The sequence below is a fragment of the Rhea pennata genome, chromosome 16, assembly GCF_028389875.1.
Source record: "Rhea pennata isolate bPtePen1 chromosome 16, bPtePen1.pri, whole genome shotgun sequence".
Classification (NCBI taxonomy): domain Eukaryota; kingdom Metazoa; phylum Chordata; class Aves; order Rheiformes; family Rheidae; genus Rhea; species Rhea pennata.
The window spans coordinates 559,139-577,787 of NC_084678.1; the positions used below are offsets into that span (position 1 = coordinate 559,139).

Below are 18,649 nucleotides of genomic sequence, written 5' to 3' on the forward strand. Positions count from 1 at the left end.
ACAAAGAGTACATTTTTAATTATAGTAATAGTAATCTAGGATCCTCCCCTGCACAGCAGAATAGATATGCTGTGTGGTATATTACATACTCCCTGTGTCCTTGCTGCAGGATGCTTTACTGACTTCACTTGGTCCTTGCTGCAGTGTCTGTAATTGTCTCAGCTTCCAAGCCCATGATCTTCCTTTATATTTTAGAGGTGACCTTTTACAGTTATATTTTCTGAACTATGTGATTTCAGCATTGCTAAGAAACCTCAGCTAAGTAGTTGCTTTTGATGAGATTTCCAGGGAAAGCTAGGAAGGAAAGACTGACTTTGGAGTTAATCATCTGAGCTGCAGAATTTGATAAGGACAGGAAAGGCTTTTTCCAATGCCTAAAGGTGGTTTCTCTTCTTATCAGTTTGTCATGGCGTTAGTGTATGTGGATGAAGCTGAGAGCTAGTCAAAACACAGGCCATTGCTTACAATGGTATCTCACCCTTTGGGAACTACAAGAGCCAACTAATAGCATGGTTGAAATGTGGAGTCCTAGTTGGTTTAACCAACTCTGCTACACTGCCTCTTAGGAAGTGCTGTGATGGCTTCTGTTAATATGTGTGATAGGAATATTGCCCCCACTTCTTTATGTCCATCAAAGTGGCAAATATTGCAGATATTAAAGCCATCACCCACAGCAAACAATCCCAGGCTGTGGAGAGTTTGGGGGGCCTCATTCACCTTTGCAGCATCAGCCCCACTATTTTCAGTCCCTTCTGCCCATCCACCAGGTGCTAGTCTCTTAGTATAGACCCTGCTTCAATTCTTGCATGAATAATAATAGTCAACCCTGTCTGAGGCAGATTAGACTTCTGTTAATTATCAAAGCAGTCATCAGCTGTTAGGTAAAGTATGTTTGATGCTAACTCTTCTTGCTCCAATTGCAATGCAGGGCTCGGAGCATTGGGTATTTATAGAGAGAGAAACTTCTAGGCTGGAAGAGGTAGCTCTAAAGAAAGCTCTGGGAGTCAAGAAAGAAGAAGCGTGTGCAGGTACGTCAGAGGTGAAAATGAGTGTGAACATATCAAAAGTGGAGATGGCTGTAGGGAAAGCCAAGGAAGCTACAGGCCCAGAAGAGCCAGCAGATACAGCCTTGGACACCCGTCGAAGAGCAAAAATGATTGCTAGTCCAGAGGATTTTGAGTCTGTCTGGGAGGATGAGATCTGTGAGAAAGCATCCAGGGAGGAGCCCAGCATGGAAGCAGAGCACTTGCCAGCTGAAAGTGGACAGGAGGAGTACAAAGAGAGGAGTGACAAAGTGATTATCAGAGAGCCAAGTCTGTCCAGGCCATGTCAGAAATCTGAAGAGGGGCAAAGGCCTGAGATTTCAGACCCAGACTCTTACCAGGGAGAAAGCAAGGTGGGCTTGGAGGAGTATGCTTCTGCAGCCTCCAGGAAGCAGGAGGCCAGAATGCCAACCACAGCCATAGAGGTCATTAAAATTAAAGTGAAATCTAGCGATGACAAGACTGAGACTTCTGCTACACAGAGGATCATCTACTTAGGAGATATAGAGGGAAATGAGAAAGAGAAAAAAACGCATCTGCTCTCAGAGGCCAGCCAAAGACTTGGCTTGGAGGAGGGGCTTGGAGGAGTAAATGAACCAGGGGAGGGCTCAGGGCCCACAGCACCTGCAGAACAACAGTCCCAGCCCACTTCCTCAGTGGGTAGTCAAAGGAAAGCAATAGCGGTAAAACCTGCTGTAGAGCCAGACCAGCTTAAGACAGGCTGTGATATGACAAGCCTTTTGGGACATCCTTGCTCAGGGAAGGAGGAAGTTTTGTTAGTAAAACAGGAACGAACATCTGCTGGGCTGACAGGCCATGAAACACAAGAGGGAGATGAAGCCATATCATGTTCCCAAGAGGTGGGATTGGAGGAAAAGCATCTGCAAACATCAGTAGGAGAATTTAAGCTCTGTGCCCCGGCAGGTGAAGGCAGAGGAGCTAAGGACACGCAGCAGCTGGGCAAGGTGAAGAACCCAGCACTGAGATTGGCTACAGGAGACCAGCAGGGAGATAGCTCCACAGCAGAGTGGGAGGTCTCAGAAAGGATCACTGCAGAGGAAGAAGAGGAGGAAAGCTCCAGAGTGGTTCTTCAGATGGAAGATATAGAGACTAAACCACCCCCTTCAGCTGTGCCTCAGCAGGGCCATCCCAGTGCCACAGAAGGGTCAGAGCAAATGAATGCTCCCACCCCTGGGCCCTTACCTCAACGATCAGACCCTGTCTCTGCAGAACTAGCCCAGGATACTGGGCCAGCCCAGGACACACAGCCCAAGGGCAAAGAGTTGGCCCAGGGCACCAGCCCTTTAATAGATGTGGAAATAATTGAGAATGTGAACCCCACAACTGAGGTGACACTCAAGGATGCAAGCCCCATAGCAGGTAAAGAAGCACTCAAGAACATGAGCCCTGTAACAGAGATGGAGATATCCAAGGACATGAGCCCTGAGTCTGAAGAACAGCTCCAAGACTTGGGCTTTGCTGCAGGAGAAACACAGCAAGGTCCAAGTCCTGTTGTAGGACAACCACCCCAAAACACAGATGTTGCTGCAGTGGAGCTCTCCCAGGTCAGAGATCCAGCCCCAGGGGAGGTGGTTCAAGACACAGACCTTTCCACAGGGAGGGCAGCCTATAGCAAAGTCCCTGCCACAGAAGAGCCACTCCAGGAGGAAAAGCCCATCATAAAAGAGCTGTCAAAAGAAATAGAGACTATGTCAGGGGAATTGTCCCAAGATAAAGATAATGAAATGGGAGAACTGTCTCATGACAAAACTCCTAGCCTGGAAGAGCTTCCTCCCAAGGCAAAAGAAATGGAACTACAAACTGGAGCCATAATAGGAGACCTACACCAAAAGGGTGCTGAGGCAGGAGGGCCACTCCACACTACAATCCCCAAGGCACAAGAGCCATACTGGAAATTGGAGTTTAATGTGGGTCAGGCTCTGCAGGATAGGAGCTCTATGGTACGAGAAACCGCCAAGGACAAGGGCCCTGCTCCAGAGCAGCCACTGCAGGATAAGTCTCCTTCTGAAGAAGATGGTCATGTTGTGTATTCCCACTGCCCTGTAACAGAATCGTGTCAAGGAAGCAGTTTGTACCAACTATCTGCCTTTAGATATGAAGGCAGGGTAAAGCTGCAAGCTAGCAATGGGATACAGAAAACAGAATCTGGGCCGCTGATGTCCATTGCTGGGAGGATAGAAGCTATGTCCCAAGAGCATGGAGATATCACTGTGACACTGGCTTCAGCCCCATTCCCAGGTGTCTGGCAGGATGGTGAGATGTATGAGAAAACCTCAGTGGCTTCTAAGATTAAGATGTTTGAGCAAGGTGAAGCTGAGCAAAGGACAGTGCAGGAGGGACAAGCGCGCATGCCTGAAATTACAACAGCAGCAAAAAAAGGAGGGAAGATAGATCTGGCACAGGGGACAATTTTGGATGCAGGCCTCCTCTCATCTTCTGTGGTGTCAGCCATTCCTGTGGGGTCCATGTCCAGTATTGGCTCTTTAGCCCTCAGGCAAGGGGTTGGTTCAGGAGATTCATCCCAGCCTCTGTCTCTAAAGGAAGATGTTTCTATTGATGTGGAGCATGAAGGAGAAGACAATGCTGACCTTGCCTCCCCTGACTCCGGCTGCGAACTCACACTGGCAGAAGCCGTGGTAACTCTTCCAATGAACTGTCCGGATGGAAAGTTCATACGCATGTTGTGTGGCTCTTTATTATCATATTCAATGGCACCTCACACATCCATTGACTGAGACCCGTCGCTTTGCATCCCCTGTCCTTTTATGTATGTGTGTGCAGTCAGGCTTATTTGCTGAATGCAGATCCGCTGGCCAGTTGGTTCATCAGCTTTTGTTTTGTGAACCCCGACAGTTTGGCTATCTGGAGAATGCCAGCTGCTAACCCGAAAATGGGCACCCAAGCTTCATGTCCAGGAGCAAGAAAGGGATATTGGGCGGGGGGTGGCTTAAAGAGCTGTAAATCTGTCACAGACGCGCACACACACCTAGCAGCAATGTTTCCACGCTTCCAGCTTCACCCTTGCATTTCTTACGTTGATATCCCTTCTTGCTTGGCTCTCCAGCCTCACCCATCCTCCTCTGTCTTCGGCAAGCTGGTGGCTGGATGATAAAATAGCTTTCTTCTGCTCTTATAAGCACTAGATCAGCTCCTGCAGAGTTCACCTCTTTAAAACTAACCCTTTTCTCTAATCCAGAGCAAATCTCAGGAACCAAGTGGGGAAGAAAAGGATTTATCTGACCCATCAGTAAAATCCAGCCTGAAAGAAGACAATTTAAAGACTGCTATTCCAGTAGTCTTCCAGGTCTCAGTGCTGTTTTATTAACTGCTTCTTACCATAGTATGAAAGCTCACCTTAACCTTCTGAGGACTATATGCTTCTAGCTTCTTTCCCCTTTGCAGAGCTGTTATGTATATATTTATATATATATACACATATATATGTGTGTATGGGTGTGTTTCTGTGGAGTTTGTTTGACGCCCTGTTTTTCATACCTCTCAACCTCCCAGCAGTACAAACAGAGGGTACCTGCACTGGCAGAGCCTGGCTGATTGGAGGACTGGCTTTGCCTGCAAATGTTTGGCCCAGAGCCCAAGAGAAGGTTTTTCTATGGCATCCGTGGGCTTAGAGCAAATCCTAAGGGAGAAATGCATAGAGTGAGATGCAAAATAAAATAGAAGCGTGGATGCAGATTTCCCGTTGCTTCATGGCAGAGAATGGGAACAGGAAGTTTACCCTTTGATGGCAGAGTTGAGAGGTATGTCCATGTTTGGAGAGGAGCTAATGGAGGGAGGCTGTCCCTTGGCTCTGATCGTGCTGTCAATTACACTGATTAGATATAAAATCAGTCAATCCTTTGGTGTCATCCCTAGTTCTGAGGCCTCTGGAGATGGAGTGTTTTGTCAGTGGAGCTGATTTAGCACCACTGCCTTTTTACAGGCAGATGCCGTGGTGTACTCACAGTTGGCTGCGAGTGAGTGCTGGGCCCTCCCTCCCTTCCACATGAAGGCTGGGGTGATGCTCTGCCAGGGCACAAGGCAGATACTTCATTTGGGGCAAGCTCAGTGGAATTGGCAAGCTCCTTTGCTTCTCCTTGAACGTATGTGGCTGACGAGGCCCTTTGCTTTAGTTCAAACTCTTCTTTTTTTTCTTTCTTTCCCTTTGTTTCTTTTGGTGCCCAACTTTACTGACATGTGATAGATTTAGCGTCTGAACTGTTTCCAAATGTCTCTTAAAAGACTTCTTGTTTTCCACACATCTGTTTTCACCAGGTGCACTGACATGCCTCCAGGCTGGCCAAGCATTTCTGTGGGACTGACTCTTTCTCTCATATGATTAATTACCAATAGGCTTTTGACAAAATCAGATTGGGTAACTCCTCCGCTCCCCGCAAAGTTGCTGCTGTCAAAAAGGTTTTAGTTTCCATGCTTGAGTTGTGTTTGACTTTACTCTGTAATGTTTGCCGCAGCCTTCTTTTTCCTCTTCCTCCCCTTCTTTCTCCCATTGGCATAGCCAGCTTTGTTGTGCCACCTAATGCTCACAGTCTCAGTCTCTCTCTGCCCTTGTGTCTTATTCAGAGAGCGGGCTTGAGGGAGGGTGCCGAGGAGAAAGCTAAGCCGCCTCGGCACAGGGCTCCTGAGAGTGACACCGGGGATGAGGAGCAGGACCAGGAGAAGGACTCAGTCTTTCTGAAGGACAACCACCTGGCCATCGAGCGCAAGTGCTCCAGCATCACAGTTAGTTCAACATCCAGCCTGGAAGCAGAAGTGGACTTCACGGTGATCGGTGACTTTCATGGGACAGCCTTTGAGGACATATCTCGGAGTCTGCCCGAGCTGGATAAAGACAAGAGTGAGACAGAAGATGAAGGCCTGACTTCCTCCCAGGATACTGAAAAAATAGCTCCTGTACTTGAAGATGATGTCAAAGGAGGGGAGAAGGTCTCCCAGCCTAGACCAGAAGTATCTCAGCTAGAGGTACAAAAAGAGAAGCCACCCACCAAGACCATCTCAGTACCCATCATCTCTCGGTGTTCTTTGTCATGGTGCCCAGTGTTGCTGCATTGGCATGTAGTCCCACGTCTGTTTGGAAGAGCATGCTAGCTTTCAAACAACTCTATGTTCTTGCCCAATGTAACTGTTTCACCCTAACACAAGCTGTCATCTTTGTTGCATGGTTATTTCGATTTAGGCAGGTGCATGATCTGTATGTTTTGTGCATCTGCTAACTCGAAGAAATGACCTTCTTCTGTTAATACACTGTGTTTGGCCTCCTTCCCTGTCCCTTGCACCATGCTAGCATGCTGGTAGTTAGGAAGGGCATGATTTTCTAACCAACCGCTGTCCCTGCGTTTTGCATGAAGTCAATGAATAGCTTACATAGTAAAGAGAAATGTACTGCCAACTAACCCCTCTCTGATTGTGCAGGGGATGGGAGACATTTATGGAACAGCTGATGGGAACAGCCTCAAAGGTCTAGGAGGGTCTCTGTTAGGGGACTGCTTATAATCAGGCTGAGGAAACTGCATGTGGCATGTCTGTATAAATGGAATTTGGATATATACTGCTGAGAAATGACAGTAGAGCCACAGTCATCTTGCATGGAATGTAACATTGCCTCTGTGCTGGGCTAGGGCTGTGCTATCCCCTGTGTGAGCACCCAGCCCCTAGAGTAGCATCCGAACTGGAGATCTCCTCCCTCTGCCTGGCCACATGCTCCAGGCAGCTGCTCTGCAGTACAAACCGTGAGCCCTTACTGGCAGGTAAGTCCCTGTTTTGTTCCCTGATGAGCTGGTAGCAGGATGAGTCCAGACCCAGAGCAAGGAAAAAGCAAAAGAATAGAAGGTATTTTTTCCAAGACAGCCTGTGTGGTGTTTAATCTGAAACCCTTGTGTAAACTGTGTCCTATGACATAAGCTGCTATGCCAAGGATAGTGAGATACTGTTGATCCATGGCCATAGACTGGGTAGGGATGGTCATTGGCTCAGAAATGTGGGGGACTCACTGGGGGCTGAATCAGGTAACCATCCCCTGGAGGACCTCTAGGCAGCTCCAGGTCTCATAGCAGGGAAGTGCTGAAAACATGTCTCCATTCCTGCAACTTAGTCTTCATCTGTCACCAAGGATGTAATCACAACTGCCTGGAATTAATGAAGACTCATAAACCTGTGTCAGGTCACAAGTGAAATGAATTTAGTGGGTCTCAACATTAGAGGACCAGTTTGCCCTAACTTATGGTATATATAAATCTATGAACAAAAAAATCTGGTGATGGCATCCAGTCCAATTTGGGGTAAGTCTGTCATTTGGGGCAGTTTGCATGGTGGCTCTCTGCCCGCTGGTAACAGCCTAGCCTCTGCAGTATGTTCTTGAGGGTAGAGCTCTACAGTTTTTCCAGACACTGCTTGTGTCCTTATGGACCATTTTGGCTGCCTTGAGCCTACAGGGCTATCAGCAAGATACGGCATTTGTAAGAGAACAGGGAGGCACTAGTTTTGTGTGGGCTAGTGCAAGAGGAAGAATTAGACATGTCCAGTTGGGCAGCACTGTTTCTAATTGAGCCCTGGAAATAGAAGTCTGATGCAGTTGCTGACTTACTGTGTTTCTTCTGCAGTCGGCAGTGCTGAAAACAGATGCTGCAACTGTTGGCCTGGTGTCAGGCATGAAGAATCCTGAAGAAGAAACCTCTGCTCCCCACAGGGTATGTGCCACAGAAGTAACCCAGGTGATATGGCACCTTGTTCTGCATGAGACTGGCTCTAGGGGCCAGGGAGCAGAGCTGGGTTCATCTTCTCATTGCCGTGTTCCCTGGTGGCTCTGTAGAGCCTCAGTTCATCAAAACCTCCCCCCATACAGCAACACTGTGAAGGCAGATGGCTGAGCAAGGCCATCGGGTTTCTCTGCTTGTCCTGGTTTCACTGTAAGCCCCAAGACATAAAATCAAAGCCCACATGCATTCTGCATTTACTTTTCCATGCAAGTATCCCTTGAACCTTTCCCTTGCATATGCTTCCCTCACCTCATCTCCCATGCTGCTGAGCAGCACTAGTGTGCAGGGATGTCTCTGGAGGTTGACTCGCACTGTATGTGCTACATGGTGTTGCTGGGCATGTGTCTGCAGCCATCCCACAGCTTCCCAAGCTATATGCCTTGACAGTAAGGGAAATAAAGCACCGATTTTGCTAGTATACCTCCCTCAAAGGTACCTTCAAACTCACCAGTTTTCTTTTGCCTTTGGCAGGTGGAAGGAGGCACCCCAGGCAGCAAAGACGCAATAGCCACTTCCCACACTGTCACTGCAGAGACCATATCAACAACCTCAGTAAGCAAGGCAGACTCCTCAGGGTGCGAGAGGGCACTAGTGTCCTATTCAATTCTTCTGCCTTGGTTATATTCTTAGGGCTGGGTGAGAAGGCTGAGAGCAGACTGTGATGCTGGGGGAGATGGAAGAGGAAGACCTCAGTCCTGCTGTTAAAGGCTCCAGAGGCTGGGGGAGATCCACTGTTATTTCAGTGCTGCCCTCTCAAAGCAAGCTATGTTTGCCCTCATGTTCTATCCATGCCAACACTCTCATGTGCTTTTCTTTCAGGGTCACAGCACTAAGCCTGGGAAAGGGACAGGACCCACAGCAGACCTTCGTTCCATGTCACCGGTGAGTGGAGGACATGGTGCCACTGCCCAAGGTTCAGTGCAGGGAGGAGGCCCAGCAGAAGGCAGCCTGGCTTCTGAACACTAGAGCTGGGGACTGGCAGCCTGTGCAGGGTTTAGGTTGCCTTGGCCAGTCACTCTTGGCTACCTAGGAGGCATGCTTATCCTACATTTCTAGCAGCAGCACTCTTGGCTGATGTGGTGATACTGGGAAAGAGTGGAAGGATGTATCAGTGTTTGAGGAGGAGAAGTTTGGGGACCAAGAAGGCTATGTTTCCCATGCTTGTGGCCTCTTTCCCATGCCAGACTCTCACTTGGAGCATCAACTGGAGAAGGAAAGATTCTGAAAAATAGACAGTCCCTGGTGAGGTCTTAAGCAGGCTGAGTTTTCTTTAGCCCAAGAGTTCCTGCTTCCCTGCCTCAAGTTCTGAATTTGTATACCCAGGGCAATGCTCAGTATCTCCTATCTTGTAGTATTGGTAGTCACAAACTCTTAACTTCTTAATGATGATAATCATCAACAATCCCACCCACTGCTCAGCACTGTGTAAGACAAGGCCTTCAGAGCAGACCTTTTATAAAGTGCTTTTCTACTTAATTGCTTCTTCAAGGTGCAGTCAAACCTGGCTAAATGCTTTATTCTGCCCTAGACTGGTCACCTAGTTGACCTGGAGGTAGTGCTTTGCAGTAGATGTGACTGAGGAACCAGCAAAGGTTTTCCAGCCATCTACACACAAAATAAGACGGACAAAAGTGCCACGTTTAGGGGTGGAATTAATCTGAGAGCTCTGCACACGTCGTGGCCTTGAGGATGGAAGTGGAGGAATCAAATGCAGCAATGAAATCATCTCCCTGCTAGAGAGGGCCTTTTCTGCAGCTCTCTGGGCTTGAGCTTGTGGATACCTCTGCCCAGCTACTCACAATAAATAAATAAATAAATAAAAATAACTCTGCCTCCAAACCCATGTCCAGTTGAACAGTGCAGTGTGTCTTTTCTCTCGCCATAGTCTACCCTCTGCAAGCCAGGCATATGCTTGGCTAAGCAGCTTTGTCTTGGTTGGAGGAGCAGCAATAGCCCTCATGTAGCGTGTCCCATTTACGCTTCTATTCCTTCACTAAGCCTACTTCTCAGTCTCTTGTAAAAAGGGAGAATCAAGTCCCCACTGATGTTCTGCTCCCATGAAAGGTGGCTAAGGAGGATAGAGGCTGCAGTAGGTGAATGAAGCTCTTATTCATGGCTTCATCAGGTAGAAGGAATAAGATGGGGGAAGATGCTCATATCAACAACAGGTGTTGAAAACTTGATATCCGAAATCTTTGAAAGTTACCCCTGGAGCCAGCACTAGTGTCTTTCCCTGCAGAGGTCCCTACTGACACAGGTGTTCTCTGTCCTGTAGATCATTGGCAGCACCACTGGGAAGGAGGTGCTCACCAGCATATTCAGTGCCACCGCAGAAACCCTCTCCACTTCTACCACTACCCATGTTACCAAGGTAAGAACATCTGCAAATATGAAAACCCAGTGGGTTTCTGATGAAAGATGCCACTGGTATTTGGAAAAAAAATGCTACTGTTCTCCTTATGAGCTGAAAACGTGTGTGCTGTCCTGTGAGGGATCATCAGCCAGTGCGATCCCTCATGCTGCTGTCCAAAAGCCCCAGCCCAATTCACCCCTGTTGTACAGCAGGTTCAGTTCAGCCAGGTATGACCTAGGGAGGCTTTGGGTACAGACAGCCTTTGTTTGACAAGCACTGGGTGTTTATCAGCATTAGCCACATGGACTGGGACTGTGACTGCCAGCCAAGTCCAGCTGTAGGTACTGGTGACTCAGGACGAGAGTCATTGGGTTAAGGTGGAAGAACAGATTTCAGCATTACTGACCTCTCTGCACCCTAAAGCCGCTTGCAAGGATGGAAGTGACTCTGCTTTAGGCTGCCAGCAGTGCATGTGAAAGTCCTTGTCCATGCAACTGGTGTGTGTATCCAGTTTAGAGCCAGACCCCAAATAACCCTTTCCCGGAGCACTCCACTTCCTCTCTGCTATTGTGTTTGGATTTGGTGTACTGCACTTATTAAAGTTGGAGTACTGTGGAAAGGCGGAAGAGGTATCAGGAAATTAAGTAGGGGGAGCTGCACCAGAGAACCTCAGCACTGGCCATCTTGTTCCCAAATTAAATGTACAAATGAAAGCTGAAGGTCAGTGAGAGACCTGAGTAGGCAAGAGTGGTGCTCAATACCTGCAGCCTGGCCCTTTTTTTCACTGTTCTTTCATGCACTGTTACTCCCATCCACACTCTCTCACACTCAGGGTTAGCTATGTCCTCTCTTGCTATAGGCTAACTTTTATTATACACTGAATCAAGGTTAATGGGAGGCATGCTAAATTATTGTGGGAGTTTCTGAGGTGATGATGGGATTGTCCTTCCTTTGGTGGCTAGTATTTCTTCTAGTTTTTTGGATGCTCTCTAACAAATCTTCCTTACACACAAATAGAGGTAGCACATCATTGACTCTTGGATTTTGAATCTTTTTATTGTCCATCTTGTGACCACATGGCCACAAGTTTTTATCCCTCAATCCTAAAGTGTCTACTACAGCGACCCTCAGCCTTCTTGTTTGCTTCTTGGTGTGCATCCAGTCTGCATTCCTGTGGCTAATGTCACTGTAGGCAAGGCTTTGAGAGAGGGCAGGCATCACATTCACTGCAGTGTATTTAGGACATGAACGATATAGGGTTTTAAGGCTATGCATTAGTTGTTTGCTCCAGAACCCTGCAGCCTGTAGGGCTGGTGTGATGCCCAAGCCATACAATGGTAAGTGGCAGGATGTTGCTGCCAGCAAGGAGGGGTACAGGCTGAAAATTAGTTCTGTTCTTTTTTGTATTGCAGACTGTGAAAGGAGGGTTTTCAGAGACAAGGATAGAGAAGCGCATCATTATCACAGGAGATGAAGATGTGGACCAAGACCAGGTATGAGCAGAATGCTGTGGCTTTGCTGAGTTGTAGCTGCTCCCTGATTGCGTTACTGAGTGTTCTTGGTTCTTTGCTCTTTCCTTCTGAAAACCGATCTCTCACATCCCCAAGCCTACTGGCTTTGTCCAGGCTGTGGAAGAGGGTGGTAGTCCATTTCTTGTAGGCTTCCAGTACTCACAGCAAACCCAGTCTCCATCTTGGAAGAAGTGACAGGAAGACAGGAATCATCTTGGAAGAAGTGACAGGAATCATCACTCATTTGGCCTGCAAAAGAGCTGGACCATTTGATTTATACTGAACAAGAACTTCCAGCTCAGCTCCCACCAGTGCCTTTTGAAGGAATGAGTCTGCAGCAAGGGTTATGTTCAAGCACAGAGCCCAACTATGAGATTGCCTTTTTCTTTTCTTGTATGTTTCCAGTTGCCATTTCTCTGTTGGAATACTCTGGAGTGACCCAGGATTCTCCTTTTCTTTCCTGCAGAGTCTCACTACAGGTTCACTCAGTTCAAATAGTTGTGTTTTGCATTTACTTCCTTAAGAGAAGGAATGAAAAGTGACAATCTTTTATGATGAAATAACAGAAACTGACACAAAACTCTTGGGCTGCAGGCTCATTGTGACTTCATTCTTCAAGTTTTTTTGCTTTACAATTTTTTTAAAGGTCCGAAGTATTTAAAAAGTTGTTTTGAGCAGGATCTAAAATAATTTTTAGATTTTTTTTTAGAATTATTCAGAATAATAAATTTATTTAGAATAATATTTTAGATCTTTTTTTACAGTTTTTTTGGCAGAGAGAATTGCTGATGTTCCTTTGCTTGAGGTTCATTAGCAAGCCTGGAACACTGTGCATTTCTGCATGCAAACAAGCAAGCAAGTGAAGAACAATACACAAGGCATCCCAATGCTTTTCTACAACCCCTCACATCAGTAGTAGGCTCCAGAGTTTTTGTTCCAGGCCATCGTATTTAGGTTCAGTTCAGAACCTCTCCGTTCACATTCTTCTGGAATCACATTCAGCCCTGGTATTATTTTATACAGTGACTCTTTCTGGCAATGTTCATATCAGATTTCAGGGAAGTAGTAATAAATGCTTTCATCATTCTGGTTTCTAGGCACTGGCTTTAGCAATCAAAGAGGCAAAACTACAGCATCCTGACATGCTGGTAACCAAAGCTGTGGTATACAGAGAAACAGAACCTTCTCCAGAGGAAAGGGACAAGAAACCTCAGGTAGGTAAAGAAATTATCAGGTAGGATTTATGCATGCTGTATAAGAGATGTATGCAACTGTACAAGTATCTCTGAGTGTCCCTTGTGCTGTATGTTATGAAGTAGCACAGTGGAGTTCTTTGCACAAGTTCTTCCTAGACAGCAGCACAGTTTTCAGTGTGACAGTTACAGCATTGCCCAGACAGAGCATCCCTCATGTCCCAGCCACAGCAGACTTCAACAGAGCATCCCACTACAGTAGCATGAGTGATGTGCTTGCTGGCGGGCCCTGAAGGACAGGTGCCTGGAGGTGGGCAAAGCAGTTCTGCGAGCACTGTTTCTGTTTCCTCCCATGCTATACTGCATGACACATTTTTTTTACTCCCTGTGTTTCTGTATTGGCTTTCTTTTCATCTCAAATACTTCAGATTCCCTCCCAGGTAACCTTCTGAAGTTATGTCCTCAGTTCATGGGCTTTATTCACCTCCATGCTTTAACAGGCTAAGGCACATTTCCACAATTGGCCACAATTAAGGTTCTAATCCCATCAGCTGTAGTTGCTGATAGGAAGAACTGCCCCAGGGCACTATCTTGGCATCTCTTGGATCAGCAATTCCAGTCCAGCCCAGTGTGATGGTGACCCCCAGGTGTGGCTGCCTGATTGTGGTTAGAAAGCTGGTGGCTGTGTTGGCAAAAGCAATGCTCCAGTGGTCCCCTTGTTGTCTTAGCTCAGTAGAGGAGTAAGAATCATTTGCATGTAAAGGACAAAGGACTTTCTCATCCTTCTGAGGCAGGGAACGACAGAAGTGATGCCTGTTTCATGGATAGGCTGAGAAACTTGGTTACTGGTTCTGCAAGGCCAATCCCAAATATTAGACCAATATTTGCAAAAAAGAATTTTCTAATGCCCAGTCCAGTTCCTCAGGTTGTCCTTTTATAAACATGCAAGTGTGGGTAACAGCATACAAGGTTTGCATCTCCCAGCAAATGTTCCAAAGTGGACACAGTTCCACACACATTTTTCTGCAGGGCAAAGCTGTCTTGAGGAGGCCTGTCCCTACTCTTAACTATTTATTCTTACTCCATGCTGCACTTCATTCTCAGCTGGGTTGTTGCAGCTCTTTCACAGCACTGGTTTTAATCAGGGCTATGTCACAACCCAACAGACTTTGATATCGGAGCAACTGAGGGGCAGAGAAGAATGGCAGACAAGAAGGGGAGCTTTTGAAGCTAGCTTCACTACTAAAAGTTGTTTAAGGAACTATGTCCCCACCAAGATTCCAGACACTTCTTGGAAACGTGGTTTTGTTTCTTGATCCTACAAAGATTTTGATATGCAGCTTTTAAGCTTGGAAAAGATGACCACTTCTGTTGTGGATTGGAAGGTCAGAAGAGACTGTTGAATTTGTCTAATCTCACCTCCTTCATAACCCAGTACAAACAACCAAGCCCAGTGATTTCTACATCTTTTAGAGAGCCAACCAGTTTTGATTTAATGGCTTAATGTAAGGGAGACTTCAGCAGTGATTCACTGATAGCTTTCCCATGCGCCAGCACAAGCTCAGTGAATCCAGAGGATTTTCTAATTACCGGAGGTCCTGGTAATCAAGGGCAAACTGTGACCCCCAAAGTGTTTGCAGTTTTATTGTCCAGTGCCCTCAGACAAACAGGAGCCCTTTTAGAGCCTAAGATGTAAGAAAGGGATCACTCCATGACCAGTCGTTTCCATCTACCTTGTACAGGAATCTTGACCACCGTGTTCACAGAAGTTGGCATCTGTATTCAAGCCTGGGGAATAGTGAAGAAGGATCCTTCACGCTGGATTTGTCAGCAAGACATAGACATCCTGGCTGCAACGTTCATGGCGAGAGACAAAAAAAAAAAAAAAAAAAAAAAAAAAAAAAAAGAATAGCAAATATATTATATATATATATACATACATACATTCATATATATATATATATAAATATAAAAATATAAAAAACAGGAAACAAAATGCATCCTTGCACTGCTGCTCTATGCTGGAAATGAATTACAAACAACATCAACAACAAACAAAGCCAACCATCTTTGCAGATAAATTGAAGAATTTACTGGATTGGTGATAAAATAAAATTAAAAAATCATGATAATAACAATAATATTGTTAAAGGTACAATAAGCCACTGTCTTGCATGTTACATAAAAGGATACACAATCTTGAGTTCATTTATTGCACACTGAATGGAAAGGAAAACTGCTTTGCAACAAAGCAAGAAATAAGCAACAAAATAAAAATCACAAGCAGAAGCAAAACCATTTCCCACCTCTGGAAAGAAGAGAGAAACCATTGAGTTTATTACTTTAGAGTTATTTTCCAATTTGGAATGTGTGGTTACACTTTTTTTCTCATTTCATGCCGGTTCTTTTGCATTTGGGGGGTTCCATTAATTCTGCCCCTTCTGTTCTTTATCTTCTTCTCTGTGCATTTGTCCAAGCTCTTGTTCTCTGAAGGTATTTAGGAATGGATCTCATTTCAAACAAAACAAATTATATGTATATGGTTTCTCATTTATAAAAATGCAGCCTGTAGGGGTTTCATATGGATGTGCATTTAAGTTATGTATATTGTTATATATAACAAGGGGGGAGGGAGGGAACAATATTAAAATAATTCAACAGTCCTGGTAAATATGATGATGACATTTTAAAATTATTAATTATTTTGATTGACTGTGGTTGGTGTATTTTGAGACTCTTAGATCATACTTGGGACTTTTAGCCCTGCAAGAAGAAAATGGGGACAGTTCCAGCCACTTCTGTTTTGGGGGGGAGGGGGGGCAGGGCTGAGGGAGAAAGACCATACAGGTCCCATCCTGCTGGCTGATCCAAGCGGAAGCAGGATGGCTGGGTTTGGTGCTGCATTACACTGTGTTTGGGATTGGTTGGTCAGTGGCGAGTTGAGAAGGGCAAGGAAGAAGGTTCAGGCTGCCATTCCTGTGGCCCGGATGCTAGGCAGGAATGTTACCTGGCTCCAATCCAAAGATGTTAGAGTCAGCTGGGAACAAACTGGCAGCATGGTCTTAGCTCCTCTCCAGCCCACTGAGCTGTGATGATTGTTGGGGTTGTTTTGGTTTGTTTCTGGACCCCAATAATGAAGTTACTCAATCTTTGTAGTAGGACTGGTTGGAGGCAAAGAGGAGGCATTTCTGCCTTGCTTCCCCTACAGTCCAGGTGCAATGGCAAGGGCTGCCCATGGCACTGTGGGCTACATGACAGCAAAGGGAGGGGTGATGCCAGTCCTTCCCCCATCCTTGTCTCTGGGTGCTGCTGATGGACAGGCGGTGGAAAGACCACATTATCTCAATCACTGCAGAGTGCCCTGAGTGTACAAGGCTGGATGGCAGAATCCAGGCTCTCCATGTAAGAAGGTCTGTGCTGAGAAGATGTCAGTGAAGCTGCCTTTCCCAGAAATCATCATAACTTGGCCTTTAGCAACAGGCTTCCTCTATGGCTGCCTTTGTAAGGGGATTATGGGCCAAGGCCAGGGCCTCATACACTGTGAATCAGGCAGTTAGGGTGGATTTGGAACCAAAATCAGAAAGGAAAATAAATAAATGGGTTTCCTTTTTGGAATTATCCTTATCTCCTGCAGAAACAGAAGGGCCCACAATTCTGCACCATTTTGCCTTTAGTCCTCCACCCCTCACAGAGGCTGCTCAGAGTAGGTGCATTTTACCAGTTCCAGCAATGGATCTGAGGATGATCCTAAACGGGGAGAACTTGAGCTGTTGGAATATTATGGGAGCATACTTTGCTTAAGAGAGAGCCTCTTCTCTGGCAGCCTTGTTTCACCAGTCACTTACTATTATGTCCCAATGAAGTCTGTTCTTCCTCTGGCATATAAGATTCTTCTACAAGCATTAAAGGCTTCTTGTGAAGTGAATAGACTTGCTGGCTAATGCCAATGAAGATCATTTCAGGTTTCTGATCAATTCTGTCATGTAGTCTCCCCCCAGGTTCTGTCCGAGTGCTTTCAGTTGCTTGTAACTTGCAGTTTTTAGAGACTAGACCTCAGACCAAAAAGTTAAGGCAATTGCAAAGAGGCTTCTTTTTTTTTTCTTTTTAAATACACCTAAAACAACTGCAAAAAGCAGTTGCACTTTCTGAAAGAGACACCAATCAAGATGGGTCCTGTTCTCAGTGCCTGTACAAGGCATTCAGCCCATCTTGCCTGTTAGCAATGGTCCACGTATCATGTGGGTTGTTCTTCAGCACCCTTTGTGCTGAAGGCCCCATGTGGATTGTTTGGGAGATCCCATGTGGTTTTGGTATTCATAAAACTGAACTACAGGCCACTTTGAAACTGGATAGCTCGTTTTGAAATCACATATATGGTTATAAAATTTAAGTTCACTGTTAAAATTAGTAGCCTTACACAGTTATAGAACTGATGTGAAATTGGATTCAAGCTATTTACATTTAAAGTTAAAAAAACTCAGTGAGTGGATCCAGTTTCCTGCCTTCCACAGCTTGTTTAACGGGTGACAATATTTAAAAATAAAAAAGGAAGAAAAAAGTTTGCTTCTTGTTCACTTGGCAAGGTGTGGGATTCTGCTATTTAGTAATGACTAACATCCCTTAGGGGCCTGGCTCTCTCCCAGCCTGCCCATCACATTACTGCCATTTCAAAGAGCTAATCACCATTTGTTTTCTTCCAAGGGCCTTTCTGTTGAAAGGGGTGGGAGACATGAGTGCCTGTTTTTACCTGATCCCACAAATTCATTCAAACCTGGCCTGCAGTTGCATGAGTAATAATGATAGTAACAATAACAATATTTATTTTTATTTGAAAAGCACCTTACCAACCAACTGCAATGTTCTGTTGTTCCTTCACTAACTCCCCTTTTCTCTTCCCTTGTTCTTCTTCTCCCTCCTGCCTTCAGTCATATTCCTTTTCAGTGCTTGGTGGTGTATGTGTGTGTGCTCACTGTTCTTGTATTCAATAAAAGTGAAATAAATGTGTTTGATGCTGAACCAGCTTGTGGCATGAAATGGACACTTTCCCATAAAGAGAATGGGCAGATTAATAGAGAGGTCTTGGGACCAAGGTCTCTGCATGTTAAAATACTGTACTCTTCCCTGTGTTCTTTTAGAAAATGAAGCAGATACCAGTTCTGGGCATTGCATATTGCTGAGGAGAAGGGTGGAAGAAAGTCCCTTCTTCACACTGTACCCACTAACCATCATCTGTTTGCCTGAGGTAGCAGACTCAGGATTGCCAGCAGGTAGATTATGAAGACATTTAAAATACTCAGAGAATAGGGCTGCATTTGCCCTTGAGGCTCCTGACTTTGTCTTTGCATCCTGGTGGGATTCTCAGCCTTGCAGTCCAGGTGAGAGGAAGGCTGTGGTAGCTCTTGCTGCAGGGTGCCTGGGACACCGGAGTGAGAGATGCCCTCTTGATCCTGCACTGCCAGGTGACGTTTCTGCAGGCGTGGGGCCAAAGACGATCTCTTCGTCTAACAGACGCTCGATTTTGCAGGGACAACAGCTCAGATTTTTTCAAAGGTGCTGCCAAGCTGCGTCCCCACCACCTGGGGCTCAACTTGAGCGCCTGCAGGCTGAGCAGGCACAAAGGATTAGGCTGGCAGCTGAGGGGAGGGACTGCTAGCCGTGGGGCGTCTATGGGGCCGAGGGGAAGCACTGCCTGCTGTGGGGGGCTGAAGGGGGAGGCCTGCCCCAGCTGTGGGGTGTAGGGGGGAGCATGGGGGGGGCC

General features: G+C 46.1%; 1 protein-coding gene across 13 annotated transcripts in view; it reads left to right on the top strand.

Annotated features, from left to right (window-relative positions):
- EPB41L1 (erythrocyte membrane protein band 4.1 like 1) overlaps positions 1-17,907 on the top strand; it is a 106,454-nt gene extending 88,547 nt beyond the window's left edge. For 7 of the 13 annotated variants that reach the window (XM_062589049.1, XM_062589053.1, XM_062589052.1 and 4 more), the window contains 10 exons: positions 929-3,700; positions 4,261-4,368; positions 5,643-6,041; positions 7,679-7,765; positions 8,306-8,386; positions 8,654-8,716; positions 10,110-10,205; positions 11,600-11,680; positions 12,796-12,912; positions 14,634-17,907. In XM_062589049.1, the coding sequence (XP_062445033.1) occupies positions 929-3,700; positions 4,261-4,368; positions 5,643-6,041; positions 7,679-7,765; positions 8,306-8,386; positions 8,654-8,716; positions 10,110-10,205; positions 11,600-11,680; positions 12,796-12,912; positions 14,634-14,642 (3,813 nt within the window). In that variant the 3' untranslated portion in view covers positions 14,643-17,907. The remainder of the gene's footprint in view (positions 1-928; positions 3,701-4,260; positions 4,369-5,642; positions 6,042-7,678; positions 7,766-8,305; positions 8,387-8,653; positions 8,717-10,109; positions 10,206-11,599; positions 11,681-12,795; positions 12,913-14,633) is intronic. The other 6 variants (XM_062589056.1, XM_062589057.1, XM_062589059.1 and 3 more) reach the window with 3 other exon arrangements.
- Positions 17,908-18,649: the final 742 nt, after the last annotated feature.